The following is a 24,674-nucleotide window of genomic DNA, read 5'->3' as shown; positions in this document are numbered from 1 at the left end:
TCTGAATATCTGAATTTCTAAATTTTTGAATTTCTGAATTTCTGAATTTCAAATTTCTGAATATCTGAATTTCTAAATTTCCGAATTTCTGAATATCCGAATTTCTGAATTTCTGAATTTCTGATTTTCCGAATTTCTGAATTTCAAAATTTCTGAATATCTGAATTTCTAAATTTCTGAATTTCTGAATTTCCGAATTTCTGAATTTCTGAATTTCTGATTTTCCGAATTTCTGAATTTCTGATTTTCCGAATTTCTGAATTTCAAAATTTCTGAATATCTGAATTTCTAAATTTCTGAACTCCTGAATTTCGGAACTTTTGAGTTTTTGAACCGATCAAATTTTGACCATTTACAATAATTTCAGGTCCCTCAAATTTTCAAATTTTCAGATTTCTGAAATCATAGACTTATAATTTTTTTTTTTCAAAATTCCCAATTGATCAAATTTATTCCAAAGCTCAAAAGGAGATACAAACGCACAAGTTATTACAATTATTATTATTACACAGAGAAAATTATTAGTAAATCAAACCAACGATTCGAAAAATTTGATTTCTTCGGCTCTCAACTGCAACACTTCACTCTCTTTCAACTGCTCATCCTCCTCTAACGGTTTCAGATTTTTCACAAATTCCAGAACTTTCTCCGAGAGACTAATGGGATTCAAATCAATCTTCATTTTTGGTACCAACGATTGGTTCTCCTCAAAAAACTTCTCAGTCCATTTGTTCCGTTGCTCAGCCAAAAATTCCAATTCTTTATTCTTCTCTCTCATTTCATGGATCGAATCAAACAAATCCAAAAGTGTCTTTCGAACTTCAATCTGATCCAAATCGTTTGTGGGTTTTGGAGATTCCCAAGAATCGCCGGATTCTGAATTTTCAGAATTTCCCGAATCCTTAAAGTCCTTCGTCTTCTCATTCAACTTTTCATCAACTCCCGTTTGAATTCTCTTCTTTTTATATTGAGTTCGTGTCTTCAATTCTCTCTCCAACCTATTTTTCTCATCTCTCGCTTTTTTCAGCTCCTCGTCCCGTTTTTTCAGCATCTCCTTCAGTTTGATTTCGATGAAATTTGTGGATTCGTCAGCTTTGATGTATCTGTTTTGGCCGGAAATGAATGATGAGGTTTCGTGGAACATTTTCACCTGGAAATTAATATTTTGGAGATTCAGAGATTCAGAGATTCGAAGATTCTGAAATTCTGAGATTCTGAGATTCTGAGATTTGAGATTCTGAGATTCTAAGATTCTGAGATTTTGTGATTCTGAGATACTGAAATTTTGAGATTCTGCGATTTTGAGATTCTGAGATTCTGAGATTCTGAGATTCTGAGATTCTGAGATCCTGAGATTCTGAGATTCTGAGATTCTGAGATTCCGAGATTCCGAGATTCCGAGATTCCGAGATTCTGCGATTTTGAGATTTTGCGATTCCGAGATACTGAAATTCGGAGATTCCGAATTTTCAAAATTAAAAAAAAAGTTTAAAAAATATTTCGAAAATTGCATAAAACGCATAATAGTTTTGAAAGTTGATTATTTGAAAAAAAAAAAACGTCTGAAAATAAGATAAAATGTGGTTTGGAAAATCATAAAAAACTGTTAAAAATGAAAAAGAGTGATCTTTTTGAAAATCAATAAAAAACTGAAATTGCCGCATTTTTTACCCGGTAGGGCAAAATTTATATATTTTTTTGATCTACACAAAAGTTTCCTTTTTTTCGAGTTATACTTCTCAACAAAAAAATCAGAGAAGTTTCAAAAATTTCAAAATTTTCAGAATTTCAGTATTTCAGAATTTCAGAGGCTCAGAATCTCAAAATCTCAGAATCTCAAAATCTCAGAATCTCAGAATCTCAGAATCTCAGAATCTCAGAATCTCAGAACCTCAGAATCTCAGAATCTCAGAAACTCGGAATCTCAGAATTTCAAAATCTCAGAATCTCAGAATCTCAAAATCTCAGAATCTCTAAATCTCAGAATCTCAGAATCTCAGAATCTCAGAATCTCAAAATCTCAGAATCTCAGAACCTCAGAATCTCAGAATCTCAGAAACTCGGAATCTCAGAATTTCAAAATCTCAGAATCTCAGAATCTCAAAATCTCAGAATCTCTAAATCTCAGAATCTCAGAATCTCAGAATCTCAGAATCTCAGAACCTCAGAATCTCAGAATCTCAGAATCTCGGAATCTCAGAATCTCGGAATCTCAGAATTTCAGAATCTCAGAATCTCAGAATCTCAGGATCTCAGAATTTCAAAAATTTCAAAAATTTTAGAATTTCAGTTATTTAAGAATCTCAGAACCTCAGAATTTCAGTATTTCAGAATTTCAGAATCTCAGAATCTCAGAATCTCAGAATCTCAAAATCTCAGAATATCGGAATCTCAATATCTAAGAATCGCAATATCTCAGAATCTCAAAATGTGATCTCGAAAACTTTCCCGATTACGAATGTCTCAGAATCTCAAATTTCAGAATTTCAGTAATTTCTGTCTGTCTGTGTTTCTGTCTGTCCCTCACATCTCAAAATAGTAATAAACCGTTCTCTGTGCTGCATCGGAATGTAGTGTTTTTATCAACTGATAACACCTCAAAAAGACCCAAATTACTGAATGCTCCAAGTTTCGAGCCACGTGGTTTCTATTTTAAAATGCATTTTTCGAAATATTTTTTTTTTTCAATTTTCGAAATATTTTTTAAACTTTTTTTTTAATTTTGAAAATTCGGAATCTCCGAATTTCAGTATCTCGGAATCGCAAAATCTCAGAATCTCAAAATCTCAGAATCTCAGAATCTCAAAATCTCAGAATCTCAAAATCTCAAAATCTCAAAATCTCAGAATCTCAGAATCTCAGAATCTCAAAATCTCAGAATCTCAGAATCTCAGAATCTCAAAATCTCAGAATCTCAGAATCTCAAAATCTCAAAATCTCAGAATCTCAGAATCTCAAAATCTCAGAATCTCAAAATCTCAGAATCTCAGAATCTCAAAATCTCAAAATCTCAGAATCTCAGAATCTCAAAATCTCAGAATCTCAGAATCTCAGAATCTCAAAATCTCAGAATCTCAAAATCTCAAAATCTCAGAATCTCAGAATCTCAAAATCTCAGAATCTCAGAATCTCAGAATCTCAAAATCTCAGAATCTCAAAATCTCAGAATCTCAGAATCTCAGAATCTCAGAATCTCAAAATCTCAGAATATCGGAATCTCAATATCTAAGAATCGCAATATCTCAGAATCTCAAAATGTGATCTCGAAAACTTTCCCGATTACGAATGTCTCAGAATCTCAAATTTCAGAATTTCAGTAATTTCTGTCTGTCTGTGTTTCTGTCTGTCCCTCACATCTCAAAATAGTAATAAACCGTTCTCTGTGCTGCATCGGAATGTAGTGTTTTTATCAACTGATAACACCTCAAAAAGACCCAAATTACTGAATGCTCCAAGTTTCGAGCCACGTGGTTTCTATTTTAAAATGCATTTTTCAGTCATTTGGTCAGATTGCTCTTGTGACTCATATCTTGTATAAATAGGGGTCTAGGATGCACTGTATATCTGAAAATGAAACTTCTAATTCTTCTATTACTCTCTTTTGAACTCTGCAAATTCGCTCCATTGGACTCATGTACCAGAATTGAGTCCTGTGAAACCTGTGTGAATGCTACTGATGGATTTGGTTACAAATGTCAATGGTGCTCGACGAGCAACTCTTGTGCTTCTGAGCAGACTACTGTAGAAAAATGCCACGTGGATGATTGGACACTGGATAAGTATAATTGTCCGGCGGATGTGTCAAATGTTAGGTGTGTATGGGAAGTTTTTGAATTGTCGAAGATTCTGAGATTCTGAGATTCTGAGATTCGGAGATTCTGAGATTCTGAGATTCTGAGCTTCTGAGATTGCGAAATTCCGAGATTCCAAATTTCCGAAAAAAAAATTCAAAAAAAAAAAAAACATCTTGAAAATTACATAAAGCGCATAGAAACTGCTCATAGTTCTGAAAATTGATTATTTGATTTTTTTTTAATTTCACAATTTCTCCAGATACGACGAATCGTTTATGAGAAAAACTGTTCTTCCATTAATTGCGGCTACTCATGCACCCGATAATCAACAGGTTCGTTTTTCTTAAATTTTTGAATTTCTGATCTTTTGAATTACAGAATTTCTGAGTTCCGGATTTTTGAATAAAAAAAAGAAAATTTTAACATTTCCAGCTCTCCGCATCCCTGGAGTCCTGTTTCGACCAAATCCAAGTTATCAATTCCTATGAGATTTTTTGTGATAAAACGGAAATTGTAAGTTCTTTAGACTTTAAGCCAATTTATCTCGGTTTCTTTGTAAGACATCAAAAAGAAATCAACTGATAAAATGATTTCGATATAATGATAAACATTTTATCAGTTGACCACTTTTCGATAACTCTCACAGAAAATGAGATACCGTAAAACCTCTAATAGAACGACACCCGGATCGTCCACTTTGAGCCTATATATCTCATTTTCTGCAAAAGATATCAAAAAGTGGCTAACTAGTGAAATGTTGCTGATATCCTGATAAACATTTTACTAGTTAACCACTTTTTGATACCTTTTAAAAGAAGTGAGATATATAGGCTCAAAGTGGACGTTCCGGGTGTCGTTCTATTAGAGGTTTTACGGTATATGAACTTAAAAAATATCATAAAATTTCAACTTTTTTTTGGAGGAAATGACGTTTGAAGAAAAACAAGATCAATGATTAACAAAACAAACAAAAAATAAATAATAAAAACTTTTACAGACCACTTGTTTTGCCTACAGTGCTTATCTAAAAAACCAAAATGCCATGGTTCTAGTGTTCCGAGGCACCACTACACTTTTCCAATTGATCGATGAAGGAATTTCATTCTTTCTTCACCCAAAAATCCCCTTTAATGTTACAAAAGGGGTCGTGGATGGGTACTATTTGAATGCTTTTTATGAATTATGGAACAAAGGAATTCAGAAGGGTGTTGAGAAGATTCTAGAAGAGGAAAAAGACGTCAAAATTTGGTTTTTTGGGCATTCACTAGGCGGTGGCTTAGCATCGATCGCTTCATCCTACGTGGCGAAAACCTACGGGTTGACTGGTTCGAGAACGAAACTGGTGACTTTTGGGATGCCAAGGATTGGAGATATCGATTTGGCCGAGGCTCACGATGAGTTGGTTTCCGATTCTTGGAGAATTGAGCATAGTAAGGATCCGATTCCAGCTCTTCCGCCAAGAACGTTTCCCGATGATATTGATAAAGGCTCCTTTCATCACAATACTGAGGTAAGGGAAATTTATTTCATGTTAGGAATAGAGTGCCTAACTTCGTCAAAATTTTTTTTTCTAGGCCACCGTAGTTGAAGCTCCAGAAATGACCGAGGTCACTTTTTCATGGTGGCCTAATTTATGGAACTAGAGTTTTCTAAGCCACCAACTTTTTTAGCCTAGAAATGGCCTAACATGCACCTGGTGTGTTTTCTAGGCCATTCGGCCAAACTTTTGAAATTTGAGTTCTCTAAGCCAAGGTAGTCTACACTTTCCAATAAACTTAGAACGTTTGAAAAACTTGAACAATAATTCCAGATTTGGTACCCCCATGGCATGGCACACGGCGCGAATTTTGAAATTGGATCTCGTCCCGATACTACTGTAGGCCGAAGTGTCTTCCCGTTCAATATCGAGGATCATTTTACTTATTTCAATGTTTATCTAGAATCCTGGTATCGTACGGGGTGTAGGAATGAACCAGATGCAGCTCCGTTGTTAATGAGAATTGGGAAATTATGAATTTCGATTATTTGATTTTTTGTACAAGTTCCTTATTGGAATGGAAGATTCGGGTTCTAGAGAAATATTTTTTTTGTGAAATAAAAGATTTTTATGATGTTCACTGTAACACAAAGTTCCTGAAAATCATTCAGTTTACAACATATCTTACATAACTACAGTACCCAAGAGTGTCTTAATTTTTTCTATTTTTAATTTTAAAAAAGGGACCAGATTTTGTTGGATGAGGCGAGTAGTGTCTATATTTTTTCTACACAAGCTTTTTGAAGTTAAGAAAAAAAGTGTGGGTCCTTTTTTTCTGCAACGCGATGAACGAATCACTCGAATGGAGCGAAAGATACAAGTGTCAGAGGACGCATACTTTCAATTCATTCATAATCAGTGGACCTAATTTTTTTCATAAATATTTGTTGAAAATTTCAGTAAATGTTGCAATTTTTCGTGTTTGATGTACGAAATAAGAACAGGAACATGTCCTTTTTCTCAGAAAACGCCTTGCGATTTTTCATGAAAATTTTTTTCTGGAAAAAGATAAACATGAATATTCAAAGAACATTTTCAGATTGTACGTTTTTTCATCAGTATGCTCAAATTTTAAGAAAATGTGCTGCTTATTTTAATGAGCATTTAGGTGGATGGTAGTGGGACACATTTCTTCACATCAGAAATTCATCTTCAAAAATATGTTATCCCAAACTCCAAAGCCATTGTCCTCTCAGAAAATGTATTGAAAACAGAGTAACAGTCAGTTAATTTTCGGTGGTTTTGACCATTTTCTGGAATCGATAAATAGCTGAAAAACAAAAAGTTCTGTGATTGCTAAGTTTTCAATCTTGGTCTGTTTTACACTCTCCATAGGTTTCAAAGTGATCGGAAACTTGACAGCCGAGCTCGAGACTCCTGAAATTGGTCAGAATGGCCGAAAATAAGCTGAAAAATACATTGTTGTGTATCCGATGGACCAGTACTGTAACTCTGCTGAAAATAATTCAAGCCAGCAAAAATTTCAAGATAAATCGTGTTATTTTCTCCACAAGATAATTAAATTCTATTCAAAATTTGAAAGGGCATTTTTTGTTATTGAAGAAATAACCAAATGACCAGTGAATAGGATTGTTGTTCCGAATTTTTTGAATATGACTTGATAAGCTTCCACAGCTCAATGCACAATTTTGTTTTTTGAAAATACCAGTCAATTCGAATCATTTTCAGCTTTTTTCAGCTTCAGAGCCAGAGCCAAAAGCCGTGGCCAAATCCATATAATTTCTGTCGCTTACTTTTTTCTGGTACTAAACTGTTACACACTTTTTTCTGAAAGGAGATTTTCGGATTTTTCCGGAGTTACAGTATGAACCATTTTTTAGCCATTAAATGGAATGCTTGACCCCCAACACAATTCTAATTCTTTTATTTATTTCTCAACAAAAATTCAGTTCTCTATTGTTCCTATTTCTCTTCCTGATCTCTCTTGGTCATTTCGAGCGATTTACTTCCGTGTGTCAGAATTTTTTTTCTTGAAAATCAGATAATGAATTTTTGTACTTGATCCTTTAGATATGCTTTTCTATCGGAATTTGAGAAAGTGAAAATACAAAAAGCAAAAAAAAATAAGTCGGATTTTTGGAAATTTTGGAAATTATATTTCTGAAAATGAGATGTCAAAAAAAACAATGATTCGTCCTGTTTCCCACCATGTCTGGAAAATTTTTGTCACTTTTTTTCTGAATTTTTTTTGAAAACATCATTTTTAAGACAAGTTTTCAGACAAAAATAGTTTTTTTTTAAACTTTGCAAAACATGCAGATTCTCGATGTTTTTGGTTATGATATTTTTCTTAGAACTCACTAAAGCTTACAAGGAAAATATTGGTCTTTTGGGAATTGTTTTGAAAATTGGAGTACTTATACTTTACCTCACACTTCCGATTTTCACTTACCGGTAACGGTTTTTTTGGTGATTTTACCGGTAATTTACCGGTAAAAATTTACCGAAGTTTGCCGGTAACCTACCGGTAAAAAACATTGAAAACTACCAAAGATTTACCAGTATTTTACTGATAAATTACCGGTAAAATATTTATTTTCCTCGAGGACTAAACGAATGTTTTTTTTGCTGATTCATTAGTTTTTTTTTTTGACAGTTTCGCAACAGTTCTGAAATGGTCAGTTTTAAAACGGCGCGGTTCTAAAACGTCGCTGTTCTGAAATGTCGCGGTTCTAAAACGTCGCAGTTTTGAAACGTCGCGGTTTTAAAATGTCGCAGTTCTGAAACGTCGCGGTTCTGAAACGTCGCGGTTTTCTGGTTACAAATTAAAAAAAAACAGAAAATTTTCCTAAAAATTACCGATAGTTTTCTGTAAATTTACCGGTAACTCTACCGGTAATTTTTACCATTAAAAATTTGCCGATTTCTTAAAGACACCTGGTGTTTTGTATTTTCAATACAAAAACGGGCAGAAGCGGGGTGCCTTTCAGAAATTGGTAAATGTTTTTTTTTTTCGTAAATTTTTTTTTAAATTTCGTAAAACTTCTGACTTCCTAACAAGTCAAAATCTTCTTGTCTAGTCTGACTTCTCTCCGAAAAATTGTGAATTGAGCTAGAAAAATTTCTCGTGTGAATCATTGAAAGTTTGACATATTTTCTCACGAGTTTACTCGAAAATTCTCTTTCTTACCAGCTGTCTGGCGCGCCTTCGGCGCGATTTGATTTATTTTTTCATCTGGTTTGTTGTTCTGGGTCACGTCTTTCTATAATTCTAGTAAAACTACAAAATAACAACTAGATTTAGGTTTTCCGGTTAGGCACTTTTGATTTACTCCTACTTATAGCTAATCTAATCAGAATTCATTATTTTCCATTTTCTGAAAATAATGGTTGGCGCGCTTGTCCTCAGCCGAACAGCGAAGCGTCGTTGCAAGCGCACAGGGAACTGCAGAAAGGGTTTGGGGGTAGCTTGCCTGGGCAACTAAATATTTCAGCTTGTTGTTATTTTCAGTAGCTTGGCCTCACCTGTAAATCTAGGAAAGAACTCTTGGAGGTTGTCTGATATTTTCTGAGCTTGTAGTTTGTATCTTCAGCTTGTAAGTTTTGATAAAATGGTCGGGAATTGTATGAAATAACGTAATTGCTCTAATAGAAGCCTACCCAATCCCTCAGCTTTGAGCTCAATTATCTCGGATCCTATGAGTGATATTAAGATTCTGTCAACTAATAAAATATTGGTGATATTATGATAAAAAACTTATCAGTTGACAACTTTTAGATATCTCTTACAGGAGACGAGATAATTGAGCTCAGAAGGCATGTATAGGGTAGGCCCTCCAAAATCACGTTCCTGTTCTTATGACAGCTAGTTTTTTTTTCCTTAAAGTACGGTAACACTTTTTTCGAAATATTTTTTCAAACTTCACCTTTTTTGTTCAGAATCAAAGTTTGTCAAAAAAAAATGTGCGTCGTTTAATTTTCTGAGAATTCTAATGTAAGTTTCTCAAAATTAGTAAACGTTTTTGGAATCCAAATTGTTCCCTGTTCAAGTCTCTCCTATTTTTAGAATAAAAAAGATGTTTTGATTTCATTTATCACTAAAAGTCTAGTTTTATCAAGTTTGTTTTTCCCCAAAATCATTGAATTTTTGAAACCCATCTCCACTGATCCGTATCTAATGATATTCTCAAGTTCTTCCTTTTGCCTTTATTTTTTGCTGACCTACCGTAAAAGCTGTATTAGAAGGGCCCCTTTAATAGAAGGGCTCATCTAGAAAAAAGGCCCCCGAGAGGGCTTGGAAAAATAGAAGAGCCCTCTGTAATATAAGGGCCCCCGTAATAGAAGGGCCCTCTGTAAATAAGAACACCCTTCAAAATATGTCGTGAAATTGAAAAATTTCCGTACGTTTTCAGTGAAAACTATTCCAGGAATTTTAAAATTTAGTAGAAATTTGTTGAAACACTATTTTTTGCACAAAAACTTGATTAATTTTGATGAAATTGACAGATTTTCATGAATTTTGAACAAAACTTCGTCGAATTTTTCGATGCAAACTTTCAGAAAAAATTGGCCGGAAAAATAGAAGGGCCCCCTTTAATTGAAGCACCCCTGTAATAGAAGGGCCCTCCAAAGGTACCTTGGAAAAATATAAGAGCCGACCCTTCTAATACAGGTTTTACGGTAAATTTTACTTCTGTCTTGTTTTCAAAATGTTCCTCGATTATCCACAAAACTTGAAAAAAATATTTTCAGACATCCTAGAAAATGCCTCCACCACAAGACTCAACATGCAACGAGACTGAAGTCCTGGAAATTCAAAACTCCACTTTCCTCCACATTTCTGAAACTGTCATGCTGGTTTTATCAATTATAGCACTTCCAATTTTAGTGGTAGCCATACAAAAATGTGTGACAAATGCTCATTTTCATTTGAATATTCGAATTATCGCAGCCGCTCATTGTATATCGATTTTGTTGCATTGTATTGGGAGGTAGCGTAAACACTCTAATGGAATCCCAACCTTTCAACTTTGAGCCATGCTATCTCGGTTTCTGGGAAAGATATCAAAAAGCCGTCAATTAACAAAATGTTGTTGACATTATGATAAACATTTTATCAGTTGATCACTTTTTGATAGATTTTACAGGGAATGAGATATACGTGCACAAAATTGACTGTTAGAAGTGGGGTTGGGAGATTCCAGTAGATTGTTTACAGTAACAAATGTAAGAATTTCATAATTCGAATAAAAAAAATCAAATTTAGAATAATCCAAAATTCCTCGGACATGTATTTATGGATGGGTCCACTAACAACATGTAATCGTCGGCAGTTTATTGGAATGTGAGTTCAAGGACATCTGGACAAACAGGATTCCTCACTCGTATTAGCATTTCAAACTCAATTATCTCGGTTCCTACGAGATAATATCGCCTATATTTTATCAGTTGACAAAATTTTTAAATCTCTCATAGGAACCGAGATGATTGAGCTCAAAGTGCATGACTTCTATCAGATCCAAAACGCTATTTCCAGATGCGTTATATCCCGAAGTTTATGCAGCTTTGGAATCTATTATTCTAGCTTCACCACTGTGTTTATCGCGCTGGAACGAACTATAGCAACTCATTTTACCAAGAAATATGAGAACAAAAAATCCAAATACGGAATCGCTTTTGTTGTTATTCAGGTTAGCCTTTTTTAACGTTCTTCAGTTCATACCAAAAGTTTCAGGCACTGATTAGTGTAATCATTACCTTTGGCTTGTTTTATGAGACAGATCTACCGAATCGTCCGGTTTATTGTATTCTGAATAGTGACAAACCGTGGACAGTAAGCGCAGAAATCATCACGATGTCTTCGAATTTGTTTGCTTTTGTACAATGTTACAGAATGTACAAAATCAATATGGTAGGCTCCCAATTTTTTGAATTTGGCGCTTTTTTTGGATGTTCTTACAAAAAATAAGAAGGCTCAGGGGCAGCATTGTATTTTGAAAATTACTCAGAAATGACCTGACTTCCCCATGTTGTGTTCTCTAGCAGGCTTGGTCGGAATCGGAAAATCGAGTTCTCGATTTTTCCGATTTTCCGATTTTTTTCGGAAAATTTTTTCCGACGGAAAATTTTCCGAATTTTTTTTCGGGAATTTTTTTCCGTCGGAAAATTTTCCGAAAAATATTCGGAAAATTTTTTCTCGAAATAATCATGCTGCGTTCAAAGTGAAGAGGAAATCTCTACTTTGTATAGTTGAAACGGGTGCAACAGTAACCCAAGCGCGGCGAGACCCGCAATCGGTGTCGATTTACGGGGTCGATTTAAGGTGAATTTTTTTAAAATTAATTTTTTTTTTTGAATGAAAACATACTTTAATCAGGGTTTTCATTACTTTTTCAACATTTTTTTCGGTTTATACTGTTCTTAATAGACTTCTTTTATTTTTCAGTGATTTTTTACCTTCTCTCACTGAAAACACTTGGTTTTTTTTCAGACTGGCGGATGGAAGGAAAAAGTGTAATATTTGCAACCGATTCTTCAACGAGCAGAAAGACTCCGGCACAAATTTATTGTTTTCCATTTTATTTTTGTGCTTTTTGTTGTTTTTGTTGTTTTTGTCAAATAAACTGGTAATTTTTGACTAATGAAATTCGAGAAAATTCGAGAACTCGATTTTCCGGAAAAAAAGTCGAGAAAAAATTCGAGAACTCGATTTTCCGAAAAAAAAAGTCGAGAAAAAATTCGAGAACTCGATTTTCCGAAAAAAAAAGTCGAGAAAAAATTCGAGAACTCGATTTTCCGAAAAAAAAAGTCGAGAAAAAATTCGAGAACTCGATTTTCCGGAAAAAAAAGTCGAGAAAAAATTCGAGAACTCGATTTTCCGGAAAAAAAAGTCGAGAAAAAATTCGAGAACTCGATTTTCCGGAAAAAAAAGTCGAGAAAAAATTCGAGAACTCGATTTTCCGGAAAAAAAAGTCGAGAAAAAATTCGAGAACTCGATTTTCCGAAAAAAAAGTCGAGAAAAAGTTCGAGAACACGATTTTCCGAATTTGTTTTTCCGAACAAGCCTGTTCTCTAGGTCATTTTGGTGTGGTGGCCTAGAAAACTCAACTTGTAAAAGTTAGGCCATCATTCCGGAAAAACCTAGAAAACACACCAAGTGAATATCAGACGAATTCTAGGTCATTCTTCTTTTGTGGCCTAGAAAACTCAACTTGCCAAAGTTAGGCCACCATCTCATAATAACCTAAAAAAACACACCAGGTGATTATCGGACCAATTCTAGGTCATTTTGCATTGGTGGCCTAGAAAAAGTCAAATTGCAAAAGTTAGGCCACCTCTTCAAAATGATCTAGAAAACACACCAGGTGAATATCGGATCCATTCAAGGTCCTTTTGCGTTGGTGGCCTAGAAAACTCAACTTGCCAAAGTTAGGCCACCATTTTATAATATCCTAAAAAACACACCAGGGGCATCTCAGACCAATTCTAGGTAATTTCACCTTGGTGGCCTAGAAATCCACACTTGCAAAAGTTAGGCCACCCCTTCCAAATAACCTAGAAAACACATGAGGTGGACATCAGACCAATTCTAGGCCATCCTACCTTGGTGGCCTAGAAAACCACACCTGCAAAAGTTAGGCCACCACTTCAAAATTACCTAGAAAACCCACCAGATAAGTATCAGATCAATTCTAGGTCAATTTTTTCCTGGTGGCCTAGAAAACCTAACTTGCAAAAGTTAGGCCACGATTTCAAAATGACCAACCCTCTTTTAATCCTGAAAATTGTTTTTTTTTCTAGAAACTCCGTATCATCACAACTCAAACGACATTGAGCCAAAAGTACACCATCGAAGAGAACAAAACGCTAATTCAAATCAGCATGAGGTTCACTTGCTTGGATTTTGTTTTTATGATTATTTATTTTATGAAAACTATTATAACGGAGATGAATCTCACTCAAAGAAAAGATTATGTATATGCGATTTGCGGATGTAGGGATCTTTTTTTTTCTTCAAAATCTAGTTGTTCAATTTCAGTAACTCATTGTGCTCCAGTGTACGCCATTGTGGTCATCCTAGCAATGCAGAGGATAATCAAGAAGGTTGGTGGTTCGGTCCCTGTCAAAGATATGAGAAAGTTATCAACTGATAAATTGTTTATCATAATATCACCAATATTTTATCAGTTGACAAATTTTTGATATCTTTCAAAGGAGCCGAGATAATTGAGCTCAAACTTGTATGTCTATTCAATTCCATTCTTTAGATCCAAACCGAAAGAGTGGTCAAATTAAAAGCTGAAGTCGAGGTCAAGGATGACGCCTACTTTTACTTCTTCAAACAACAATGGTCACAATCGAAATAAGATTTTTGGACCCTGAATTTGATGTATAATAGATAGAAATCTTCTGCTACTACGGAACTGGGGAGATGTGAGATAAGAGAGATCTAACGGAACAAAGTTCAGCATCAATTTTTGTTTGGATCCGATGTTTGGATCATAATCAAGCGGAATATAACTTTTTATGTACTTTTTATGATTTTCATATAAACTTCCTTCACAAATTGAGCTTTGTATGCAAACCACTAGATTCACATGCTACCTATCAAACTAATAGATTGTCCAACAAGCTATGAACTTTGAGCCCATATATCTCATTTCCTGTGAAAGATATCAGAAACTGGCCAACTGATAAATTATTTATATGAATATCATCAATATTTTATCAATTGACACGTTTTTATTATCTTGCATAGGAATTGAGATAATTGAGCTCAAACTCAACAGTGTGGGGGCCCTTTTTTTACAGGTTTAACGGACATTGAGCTAAAAATTGGAGTATAGGGGGTGCCGTTCTATCAGAGGAATATCAGTTTTTTTGTAGTTATTTATAAAGAAAGAATGCACTCTCGGGCATCGCCGGTAACTTCTGGCAGGAGTGGCAGCGCCTTCGAATCATACTAGCGCCTTCAAATCCTGGCCAAGAACTGACCAACTTCCGACCATCCACTTGGTAGCTTTTGGGCGGCTACCAGTGGGCAGCTTCTGACCAAAAGATGTCCAAGACGCGTCCACCACCTCAACTTCCTGCCAGAAGTTGCGAGCCGACAGCCGAGCTTGCTCTCTAACTCTGTCGAAAATCTCCGAATGCTATAAAAATTTATGACCACAATAAATGATTAGTATGCCTTTTGCAAGAATTCGTTTTCCGCCTTTTGCAAGGAAATCTAGACATTCAGCCGTCTTGGACGCTTATACCTTTCACCCCCTGCAACGCTTAAGAGCACTTATGCAAAAAATCCATAACGCACTTGGGTTCAAGCCAATGGGTCAGAAATCTCGCCCCAGTAAACGTGAGATTTTAGAAAAAATTTGCTGCTGAATTATGTGGCTGAGGATCAAACTTTTAAGCGTTGGGCGAAAAAATCACGCGTTGCAACTCGTTGTTAAAAAACTAATTAACTTTGAAATTATTATATTTCTTCTATAGTTCTTCAAGTTATTAGGGGCGCGTTTTTTGACCCGTTGGCTTGAACTCAAGTGGTAACGTGATTAAGGCTGTAACATCAATAACAAGTTGACGTCATAGTTCTATATAAGTTGGACAAGTCCAGTTCACCTATAGGCAGATGTTGAACCCCCGCCACTGTCCCCGAAACCTATGAAAGCCCCAAAACAGAACTATGCACTGCAGATAACCATCTAAACAAGGCGAGAAGAGAGAGAAAAAACTTTGATGTGTCTGCAGATTTTCACAAACATCAACAACCATTTTTCTGAAGATGTTCAATACCGAATCTAGATTTAAGAATTGAAACAAGGTCGTGACGTGTTGGGCAAAAAATCTCGGATAACCATCGGAACAACTCTTACAGTACCTATTTTTAATTAAAAATTGTCAGCTGCGGATGACTGGAAAATTCCAGACGTACTAAACAAAAATAGAGCTTCAGTTTTGTAGTTGAAAACTTTTTGGCACAAATTCATGCAAGTGAGATATACCGCTTGACACCAACCAAGTGCCGAAAATTCCAAGGAAAATTTCAAAAGGTATATCTCATTTTAATGAGTTTGTACCAAAAAACTGTCAACTACAAAATTAGAGCTCTATACTTTTTTGATATACTACAAAACTATCAGAAAGATTGAAAAAGTCAGGGTGACTGTTATTGGACAATAAAGTTGACAATTTTCATGGATACCGTAGTTTACCGGAATCTCTTCTATCATCCAACTTTGCTCCAATTTATCTTGGTCCTTGTAAAAGATATGAAAAAGTTGTCAACTGATAAGTTATTTATCATAATATCAACAATATTTTATCAGTTGACACATTTTGGATACCAGCCTGTTTGCCGCGCTTCAGGCGCTTCAAACAGCTGGCTGGTGCGCCTTCGGCGCAACTTAACCTATTTCTTTTACTGTGGGTAGAAAGTTAGAGGGCCCTTCTATTACAGGTTTAAGGAACATAGAAGACTTCAAGTTTTGAACATTCATAAAAAAGAAAAGTAAGGAATTACATTTATTTCATCAAGTCAAAAAAAATTACAAAGAAATTTAAGACAAGAAAAAGCTCCTAACAAACATATCAAACTTTCTCGAATCGAAAAGATCCGAAATTTTCGTATGATTATAGACAACTTTAATTGCATTCCGAATATCGCCCATAAACAAAATCAATTTTCCAAATCTCATCTCACAACTTGTTGGATATTTTTCTGATAAATATTCCATTAATTCTTCCAAACACTTGTTCTTATAAGCGTCAGTTTTCTCTTGGAAATCCGTAAAAATGTGACGTTTCGGGAAGGAACCTGCAAGTATTTGGTATATCTTACTGTTATATTAGAGCTCATTTATCTCGCTTCCTATGAGAGATATCAACAAATAATTAACAAAGAAATTGTTTATCATAGTATCACCAATATTGTATCAGTTTACCAGTTTTCGATATCTCTCATAGGAACCGAGGTAATCGAACTCAAAGTAGACTCACTCGAAAACAATAATAGCGTTTTCAAAACCGCGACTTCAAATTTATCAATCTGAAGAATTTGGAATTGCCGTTTGATCGAAGTTTCAAGATATTCGACAAATTCAGAATGCGATCTGAAATTTTGAAATTATTTTTAAACTTAAAGAAGGGGAGACAGGGCATTTTTGGAGGTTTTTCAAGGTTATCGTGCTGCTTTCATACTATTTTCTCGGATAAAACTCCACCCAACTTTGAGCTTATATATCTCAATTCTTGTGAAAGATATCAAAATGTTGTATACTGACAAAATGTTTATCATAATATCAGCAACATTTTATCAGTTGACAAATTTTTGATAACTTCCAAAAGAAGCGGGATAATTGAGCTCAATGTGGGTCCACCGTTAGAGCGCCTATCAGCTGGGCAAGGCTGTGCCAGAACGGCCGTAGCACTTCAAAAAAGGTTACCTCTGAGATAGGTAGGGTAAGGCGGCCTATCGGCCCTAGTAGTACCTGGGTAGCTGAGCTTATTTTCTAAAGAACGGCCGGATTGGTCCACGGCAAAATACCCACGGCCTCGGCCGCGGCCGGCCACGGCCGATTTTCGCACAGCCTTGCAGCTGGGCTACTGTGGCGCAAGTAAAAAACCAAACTTGCAAAAGTTAGGCCACCACTTCAAAATGGCCTGAAAATGCAATAAAATGACCCTGGTGTGTTTTATAGGTCATTTTAGGGCATGAACCGACAAACCAGTAAAAAGAAAAAACTAGGCTGAATCGCGCCAAAGGCGCACCAGCCAGCTTATTGAAGCGCGGAAGGCTCGGCAAGCAGATGGCTGGTAAAAGATATCAAAAATTGATCAACTGACAAAATGTTTAACATAATATCAGTGGTATTTTGTCAGTTGACCATTTTTTGGTATGTTTTAGAAGAACTTAGACAGTTGAGCTCAAAATAAACGTATATGGTATGACATCGACGGGCCGCCCGGCTTGTGCCACCTTAGCTAGCTCAACTTTTCGATGTATTTTAACAGAACAAACCTTATCAAATCCGGATCAAACTCCAAAATTCCTCTGCTATCTTCTAGTTCTTTAAAATAATCCGAGTATAGCAAAGTTCCATTTTGCAAAATCCAGCATCTCTTCCGCCAATGCTTTGCATTTTCGAATCCCTGATCAATAATGAAAAACGCAAAACCAAACTCCGAAATGACACATTTCTGCTGCTCATTCGTCAGTCTTAAAAATGGCTCAAAATTCGATGCCCACTTGATCGAATCATTGAAACTCCATTTAAACATTTGATTCACATCGGCTACTGTCGCTCTTCTAAAAGGATGTATCATCTGCTTCTGATGATCTTCTAATAGAGAGTCTTGAAGTTTGACAAGAGGTTCCACAAGATTTTTGGGGATATCTATGATGGATGGCGGTGGAGTTCGAGGTTCCAAAGTGTCCCGAGTGACAACAAAAGATGGCTTCATCCCAGATTGGAGACATTTTTGGAACCGGCAGTGACGGCAAGAGACTCGAAGTTCTGAAATAGTCTATAAAAATTTAAAAGTCTGGATCTGAAGACACTACCTACCATTCACTACACAACAGTCTTTATTTCTAGGGCATACGAAGCCAGATTTTCGAATGACACCTCTTCGAAAAAATATCATACAACTCCAACAGGCTGGTGCTCCTAATCGATTGCTCTTCACCAGGTCCCCGCAAATCACACAGTTCTCTTCTTCAAGGGTTGGCATACGGTATTCTGAGGAAGTTGATGAAGGCATAATTTCAAGAAATATTCAGGGAACTGAACAATGAACGTATTCTGAATGAAGATGCGAATCTCCGAGAGAGGAGGAGGGGGAAACGAACTTTTTAGACCCGAAAAAGAGATTTAGAGATAAGAATTTGATCCGAAAACGGATTTTTTTCGAATTCAAACAAAAAAGTTGCAGTAAATTTCAAGCGATATTTCAGAAATTAGGGACGGTCAAAGTTCTAATAACAATCAGATTTTGGAGATTTTTTGAGCCCAAAGACAACATTGGGCTGAAAAAATTTGTCAGAATGCTATTTTTATCGTTTCTGAATAATTGGAACGTTTTTTCGCACTTTTCAAAAAATTTTTAAAAAATCATTTTCAAAGTGTGGGGGACCCCATGGTGATTTTTTTCAAAATTTTTCAAAAAAAAATTTTTTTGAAAATGTTTAAAAGTTACTTTAGAAGATAGAAAAATGTCCAAAAATGAGTTTCGCACTCAAGCAAATCCTGAAAAACTAATTTTTAACCTCGAAAAATGCATGTTTTTGGCCAAAATTTAGTACTGAAAGCACTTTCAGAGGCCATATTTCGGCTCCTTTCGAGAACGGGCTAAAATTTTTTTTGGATTCGGATTCAGCATATTCGAAAGTACCTTTGTACGAATTTCGAGCAAATTCTCAACCGTTGTCTGAAAAACCTTCCCTTGTCAGTAAAAGGTGGTGGGCAGAAAGGGCGATGGTGGAGGGCGACCGGAGGCCAAGAGGTTTAGCACCGAAGGGGCGTAAACCGACTGGTAACTTACAATTAGGTGGAAAAGATGAAAAATAGGAAACCATATCGAGGATTTTTTTCAGAGAAAAAGAATTGTCGGCAACATCAAAGACACAGAACTAGTTTTGACCTGAAAAAAGGGTTTGAAACATAATGAGGTTCAAGTTTCAAAAACAATTGACGAGACAGTTTCCTTGCACTTTGTGGTAGAAACAGTCGATAAGAAAGTGAAAACAGGTGAACTGAAAAATATAGAATACCTTGATTGAAAATAAAAGTGTGGGTGGACTATGGATGAGCAAAATAAGGGTGAACCAAGCCGCCCGCGGTTTTTTCCAGCCCATGCCACTGACGGCCTCGCGGCCGGTCAGACTTGTAACATTAAACACTGATTAAAAATCGTTGAATTTTGATAATTTGTTGCAAACATACATCACAAGCATTGCGTCCTTTCGACACGACTTGGAGGAATTTTTTCGAGACGGTATCATCTTGCAGTGATGGCCTAACTTTTGCAAGTTTGGTTTCCTAGGCCACCAGGTAAAAATAGCCTAGAAATGGTCTGACATGAACCTGGTGTGTTTTCTAGGCCATTTAAAAAGTGGTGGCCTAACTTTTGCAAATTCGGTTTCCTAGGCCACCACTTCGAAATGGCCTAAGAATAGCCTAACATGACCCTGGTATGTTTTCTAGGCCATTTTGAAGTGATGACCTAACTTTTGCAAATTTGGTTCTCTAGGCCACCACGTAAAAATGGCAATATGTAGAAAAAAATATGTAGAACCACACCGTCCCCCACTACATATTTCAGTTTTTACAGTTCAATAAAATTTCAAACCAAAACCATAAATCCTTGATCCCTAGGAATCCGCTTAAATCTTAGCCAATTCGTTTAATATATTTTTATAGCAAAATCCCTAAAACCCATATCTTCATAGTTATGAATAATTTTCATTTGTTTATTTGTCCAATATAGAGAAGTCGTAAACATTCTATATAAGCCAGTGTATTGAATTTCTAATGAATCAGCCGTTCGTGACTCATAAAGCATTCTTAGAAAATTCGCTGGAACTTTTGATGATGTGTAAAAAAATGAATCCTATGTTATTTGATTTTTTCAATGACAAGTTTCTTTGTTCAAAAATACAAACTACAAACTACAACTGAACTCTTGACCTCTAGACACTCTATGTTTGCTTTGGAACCCCGGCTCGGGATCAGTCGGAACTCATTTTTTCTCTAAATCTCTCACTCTCTTCCTCTAGGCTCAAACTCAAATGAACTCGTATTCCCCTTTTACACCACAAGGGAAATCTAATTTCCTCTCTGGCAGCTTTTCAAAACCAACCAAACCACCGAAACACCACACTAACTAATCTCACCGCCGAATCCCTGTTTCACTGCGTCTCTCTCACTCTCTCTCACTTTTGGCTCCGTGTGCTCTTTCCGGGGGCAGCCTAATCTCATCCATCCGCCCTCTCTCTCTCATTTTCTTGCGAAAAATATAACATCTGTTTCGTCTTTTTTTCTCTTTTTTGGTCTATTCTACTGGCTTTTTTCTCACACACGCACATGCTCCAATAGCCTATGAGTCAGTCTTGACAACTTTTTTTTTATTAAAAATCTCGTTTCTTTTTTTTTTGAGATTCACTTTTCATTTCAGATCCTCTGAAAATGTCCGACGATCCGTTTGCATTTGTGCTTCTTACCCATGAAAACGCAGCAGAGCTGTCGGAATTTCTAAACAGCCATTTTCTATTCGAGGAGCCAATGAATAGGGCATGTGGGATGACCCAGCAAAATTTCCAGCCATTTGTGGATAAGCTTTTTGAGAGAACCTTGAACATTCCATTCTCCTATGCGCTGGTAGATAAGGGTGAGGATTAAAGCAGGCTTGAAAATGGACCATACCATAATTTCTTAAAAAATCAATATTGTTGGACGAACTAAAATAGACATGATATAACTCAATGAGCACTACAAAATGATACTATTTGTTCTTCTGTACATTGTTTATGTACAGAGTTACAAGCTGAAAACCACCTGAACAAGTTCTGTGTTTGAGTGTGTCCGTTTGTTTCTTTGTCACCGACCCTAGCGAAGTCCCCAATGGATCAAGGTTTCCCAAATTTTCACAGATAACCCGAAATAGCAGCGAGATGATGCCTGACTATTTATTTTCCAAATATCATCATTTTTATACTCGTCGAGTTCGACCGTATCTAAATTAATTGATTCTAAAATATAGATTCTAAAAGGAACAATGACAGGACTCGTCAGAGCCCAGATTGGGAACAATTTTCAAGCCTGGAAAAAAAGTTTGTCTGTTTGTCCGGATGTCCACATTTATTTTTCAGAAACCAACAAAATCGTTGCATGTGCAATGTCTTCGTTGTGGAAAAACGAATCGAAAGCAGAATCGGAAAACCATGGCGACGAATTCGAGTTTGACAACGGAGAGAGAAAAGAAATCGGAGTGTTGGGCAAGATTTTGACGGAACTACACGCCAAGTTTTTTGAACTTCGACCGGATATTGCTCAAGTTTTGCATTTGTAAGTTAGAGGGGAGGACTGAAAAAGAAAATTAGGTCATTAAAGTTAGAAATGAACAAATAATGGCAGATGACCAGGAGAAGTGTAATCATTAGTCATCGACTGTTTTTGTTTTCGTTCTAGCCAATGTCTTTCTTGTTCGTCTTACTGGGAAAAGTCTCAAAAAACAAGAAAAAACATTCAGATTTGAGCTTTTGGATTTTTTGTGATTTTCGATCGGCAGATTTTAAGAAACAATTCGAAAATCTTAAAGGTGGGGGGACAGGAGATTTTTTTTTATGCATTCTACCGTCACGGTGTACAACGCTTAATGTCACTCTGCGTACAGCTGTCGTCCTCGCCTTTATGTATGCAATCGGGCGTGCGCTTTCTCTTTGCCCGCGTGGCTCAGTCGGTAGCGGCGCCGCACCCTCAATCATCGCCCTCACAAGTTCAACTCCTCGAGGGGCATCTTTGAACGGAATTTCGAGAACATTATTTTTTTTCATGTCCCCCACCTTTAAGAAACAATTCGAAAATCTTAAAGCCATCATTGTAAGGTTCTGTCTACTCATAGTCAGCGCGATATTCCTGATAGAAGAAACATACCTGATATTGGAGTTATCTCAATTCTTCTGTAAGATATCAAAAAGTAGTCAACTAACAAAATACTTTGAAAAACAATTTGTTAGTTGATCACTTTTTGATATCTTTCACAGAAAATGAAAAATCTGCGCTCAAAGTTGTCAAGGCAGGAGACGCGGGGCGTGCCACCGTAGCTCAGCTTGGAGCATCGCACCTCTAACGATAAACTCATAAATTCAACACTTGGAGGAGCGCAAAAAAAAAACTAAATTTCGGAAAACATTTTTGTTCATGTTCCTTTATCTTAAAGGGACCTAGAAATGGAGATTCTAGGGAAACAGGTTTTTTAAAATGAAATTTTAGCTCAAAACGATCCAACTGCAACTTTACGGGAAGAAATTTAACAGTTCCATAAATGTATACAAATTTCAAGTTACCTTGAATTTCGAAAAATATAATTTTCCGGTAAGAAAATTTAAAAAATGTTTCAGGAACTATTTGATTGTGAGCTTTAATTTCTAAAAAACCTGTAATAGAAGGGCCCCGCGCTGTCAAGTTTTAGCAAGTTTTTCCGTAGTTTCCTAAGCAATATATTAAAAGGTCAACTGGTACAATTTTTGTGATATTATGATAAACAATTTATCAGTTGACAGATTTTGACATCTTTGACAGTAATTGAGAAAGCTGTTTCAAATTAGAAGCTAGTGACTCTTCTATAACAAATTTTAATTTTCTGGAGTCGAGAAACGAAACTTTTGAATTAAAAAAAAAAACATTTTTATTTATACAAAACCATAAAAACAATCAGATTATCAAAACTTGAGCAAAAATTTTGAGCCGGGTTGATTGGTTTAACGTCCCCATCCACCGTATCCTCCATATGGACGTCCCCATCCTCCACCATATCCACGTCCACCCCATCCACCGTATCCTCCATATGGACGTCCCCAGCCACCTCCCCATCCACCACGACCTCCCCATCCCCATTGTCGTTTCTCACGAACTCCGCTGAAAAATTGGAATTAGGGGTTACTGTAGGACTAAATTAACATACACTGCATCTTCTTGTTGGGCCGCACCAAGCATAGCGCAACAGATTACCAGAATCGCACAAATAGCCAAAACCTTTAGAGATGCCATTTTAAATTTCATAAAATGACAACTGAATTAGTTGTTGTTGTTTTGGTCAATTCGGAAATCTTAACAATATTTATATCAAATCTGCTGAAAATTGGAAAAACCAGTTTTTCGGGATCCTCCCTTTTTGAACATCGGACTCTTCGCCCAAGGGATTGTTTGTCAAATGGTGACCCAGCTAGGAGTCGAATTTAATAAAGTCGATTTGGAAGAGAACTTGGGTCCGATGATTCGGATGACGTCATCTTCTTCAGATGGTGATTCTGAAGTAGAAGAAGACGTGAAACAAGAGTGTAAAGACCCAAGAACAAGTCTATTAGTCATGTGTACTTTTGATCATCAATTGCATTACAGCAAAAAGAAGACGTTGGAAAAAAATAATAACAAAGTCTGGATTGATGGGAATTGATCAGAAGTCAGGAAAACATTGATAAAAATGATAATCTAGAATTTGACAGTATTCAATCAAAAACAATTTTTTAAAGATATTCAGAAATTTAGAATCCCAGGAATCTCAAAATCTCAGAATCTCAGGATCTCAGAATCTGAGAATCTCAGAATCTCAGAATCTCAGAATCTCAGAATCTCAGGATCTCAGAATCTCAGAATCAGAAACTCGATTTTTCAGAGAAATCCTCAGTGTCGCCAAGGATTATCAGCGGAAAGGACTGGCTTCTCGACTCATGTCGAAAATGGAGGATGCTGAAAAAATCAAGGAATTCAATTGTTCTGGAATCGCCTCGGAAATTTCATCGCTTGCAAATCAGTGTCTGATGAAAAAGCGGGGGTATACGGTAGGTTGGAAAATTGTAGAATATTTGATTTTATTAGGGGTGCAAAACCCACAACTCGGTAGTACATCGAAAATTTTCAACTATTTCGTACCCCGAATCGAAGATTTTGTACCCTTTAAACAGTCTCAAATTTTTAAAAAAATTCTGAGAAACTTGGTTGAAATTGTCAGAATTTTTGCTTCAAAGTTTGCGATCAATCGACTGAAACATATAGGAAGAAATATATTTCAAATTTTTTAAAAATTTTCATTTTTCTTCAAAAATCCAGACAAGTCTGTGGCAATCAGACAGATCTTACTACCAAAAATATGAAAAAGTGTCGACTATGTTGAATTTGGATGAAAAAAAAACAGAGATTTCGGAATCTCAATGATTCTACGCTCATTACGGTTTTTACTTATTTCTCATTCATTTATACATCTTTACGTGAAAATTATTTATTTAGATCATCAATTATAAAAGAAAAATTATAAATTATCAAAAAACACAACTTCTTTTCTTTGTAGAAAAAGAAAGACACGTAAAAAGACAGAAAAGAAGCAACTTCGTTTCTGTCTTTTTCTGTGGGAGAGAAAATAATTCGAATTATTCCTGGTAACTACGTGAACTTTAACTATACAGAGTTAAAGCTACTTTGAACGTGGAGTTGAAACATAAACTCGAGAAGGTGAATTTGAGTGGTGAGCGGAAGGGATGGCGATTTTGAAAATTGGCGGCATCCACTGTGAGTACTTGATACGAACCTGTTTAGAGTTTCATTTTAGCTGCTCGATTATTTTTCAAATGCTGGAGGGCCGACGTTCGGTTCCTGAGAAGTGCTTTC

The 24,674-nt window shown here is 36.0% G+C and overlaps 9 protein-coding genes across 9 annotated transcripts in view; 5 read left to right on the top strand and 4 right to left on the bottom strand.

Annotated features, from left to right (window-relative positions):
* Positions 1-529: 529 nt before the first annotated feature.
* On the bottom strand, positions 530-1,144 carry CBG26938 (the record flags this gene model as incomplete). Its single annotated transcript, XM_045236731.1, has 1 exon — positions 530-1,144. One exon carries the CDS (start codon positions 1,142-1,144, stop codon positions 530-532), a length of 615 nt encoding a protein of 204 aa, XP_045100482.1.
* Positions 1,145-2,458: 1,314 nt separating this feature from the next.
* CBG21854 lies at positions 2,459-3,320 on the top strand (the record flags this gene model as incomplete). The annotated part of the gene is made up of 2 exons (XM_045236730.1): positions 2,459-2,506; positions 2,751-3,320. The coding sequence occupies 2 exons, from the start codon at positions 2,459-2,461 to the stop codon at positions 3,318-3,320; spliced, it is 618 nt and encodes a 205-aa protein (XP_045097408.1).
* Positions 3,321-4,069: 749 nt separating this feature from the next.
* On the top strand, positions 4,070-5,808 carry CBG21853 (the record flags this gene model as incomplete). The annotated part of the gene is made up of 4 exons (XM_045236729.1): positions 4,070-4,126; positions 4,227-4,307; positions 4,792-5,304; positions 5,605-5,808. 4 exons carry the CDS (start codon positions 4,070-4,072, stop codon positions 5,806-5,808), a joined length of 855 nt encoding a protein of 284 aa, XP_045097407.1.
* Positions 5,809-10,056: 4,248 nt separating this feature from the next.
* Positions 10,057-13,658, top strand: Cbr-srab-25 (the record flags this gene model as incomplete). The annotated part of the gene is made up of 7 exons (XM_002635611.2): positions 10,057-10,283; positions 10,559-10,636; positions 10,829-10,982; positions 11,027-11,203; positions 13,093-13,285; positions 13,331-13,395; positions 13,560-13,658. The coding sequence occupies 7 exons, from the start codon at positions 10,057-10,059 to the stop codon at positions 13,656-13,658; spliced, it is 993 nt and encodes a 330-aa protein (XP_002635657.2).
* Positions 13,659-15,851: 2,193 nt separating this feature from the next.
* On the bottom strand, positions 15,852-18,054 carry Cbr-nhr-270 (the record flags this gene model as incomplete). Its single annotated transcript, XM_002635610.1, has 4 exons — positions 15,852-16,108; positions 16,291-16,403; positions 17,312-17,807; positions 17,859-18,054. The coding sequence occupies 4 exons, from the start codon at positions 18,052-18,054 to the stop codon at positions 15,852-15,854; spliced, it is 1,062 nt and encodes a 353-aa protein (XP_002635656.1).
* A 2,423-nt stretch (positions 18,055-20,477) lies between these two features.
* On the top strand, positions 20,478-21,360 carry CBG21850 (the record flags this gene model as incomplete). Its single annotated transcript, XM_002635609.1, has 2 exons — positions 20,478-20,679; positions 21,161-21,360. The coding sequence occupies 2 exons, from the start codon at positions 20,478-20,480 to the stop codon at positions 21,358-21,360; spliced, it is 402 nt and encodes a 133-aa protein (XP_002635655.1).
* Positions 21,361-21,475: 115 nt separating this feature from the next.
* On the bottom strand, positions 21,476-21,640 carry CBG26937 (the record flags this gene model as incomplete). Its single annotated transcript, XM_045236728.1, has 1 exon — positions 21,476-21,640. The coding sequence occupies one exon, from the start codon at positions 21,638-21,640 to the stop codon at positions 21,476-21,478; it is 165 nt and encodes a 54-aa protein (XP_045100481.1).
* Positions 21,641-22,771: 1,131 nt separating this feature from the next.
* Positions 22,772-23,060, bottom strand: CBG21849 (the record flags this gene model as incomplete). Its single annotated transcript, XM_002635608.1, has 2 exons — positions 22,772-22,928; positions 22,975-23,060. 2 exons carry the CDS (start codon positions 23,058-23,060, stop codon positions 22,772-22,774), a joined length of 243 nt encoding a protein of 80 aa, XP_002635654.1.
* A 680-nt stretch (positions 23,061-23,740) lies between these two features.
* The window catches only part of CBG21848, a gene marked incomplete at both ends in the record, with an annotated part of 1,603 nt that continues 669 nt past the window's right edge, over positions 23,741-24,674 (top strand). Inside the window, one exon of the mRNA XM_002635607.2 lies at positions 23,741-23,851. Coding sequence (XP_002635653.2) covers positions 23,741-23,851 — 111 coding nt within the window. The remainder of the gene's footprint in view (positions 23,852-24,674) is intronic.

Source organism: Caenorhabditis briggsae (assembly GCF_000004555.2).
Source record: "Caenorhabditis briggsae complete genome, chrV, whole genome shotgun sequence".
Taxonomy (NCBI): domain Eukaryota; kingdom Metazoa; phylum Nematoda; class Chromadorea; order Rhabditida; family Rhabditidae; genus Caenorhabditis; species Caenorhabditis briggsae.
Note: the sequence above shows the minus strand (reverse complement) of the source record. Positions and strands in the feature narration are given on the sequence as shown.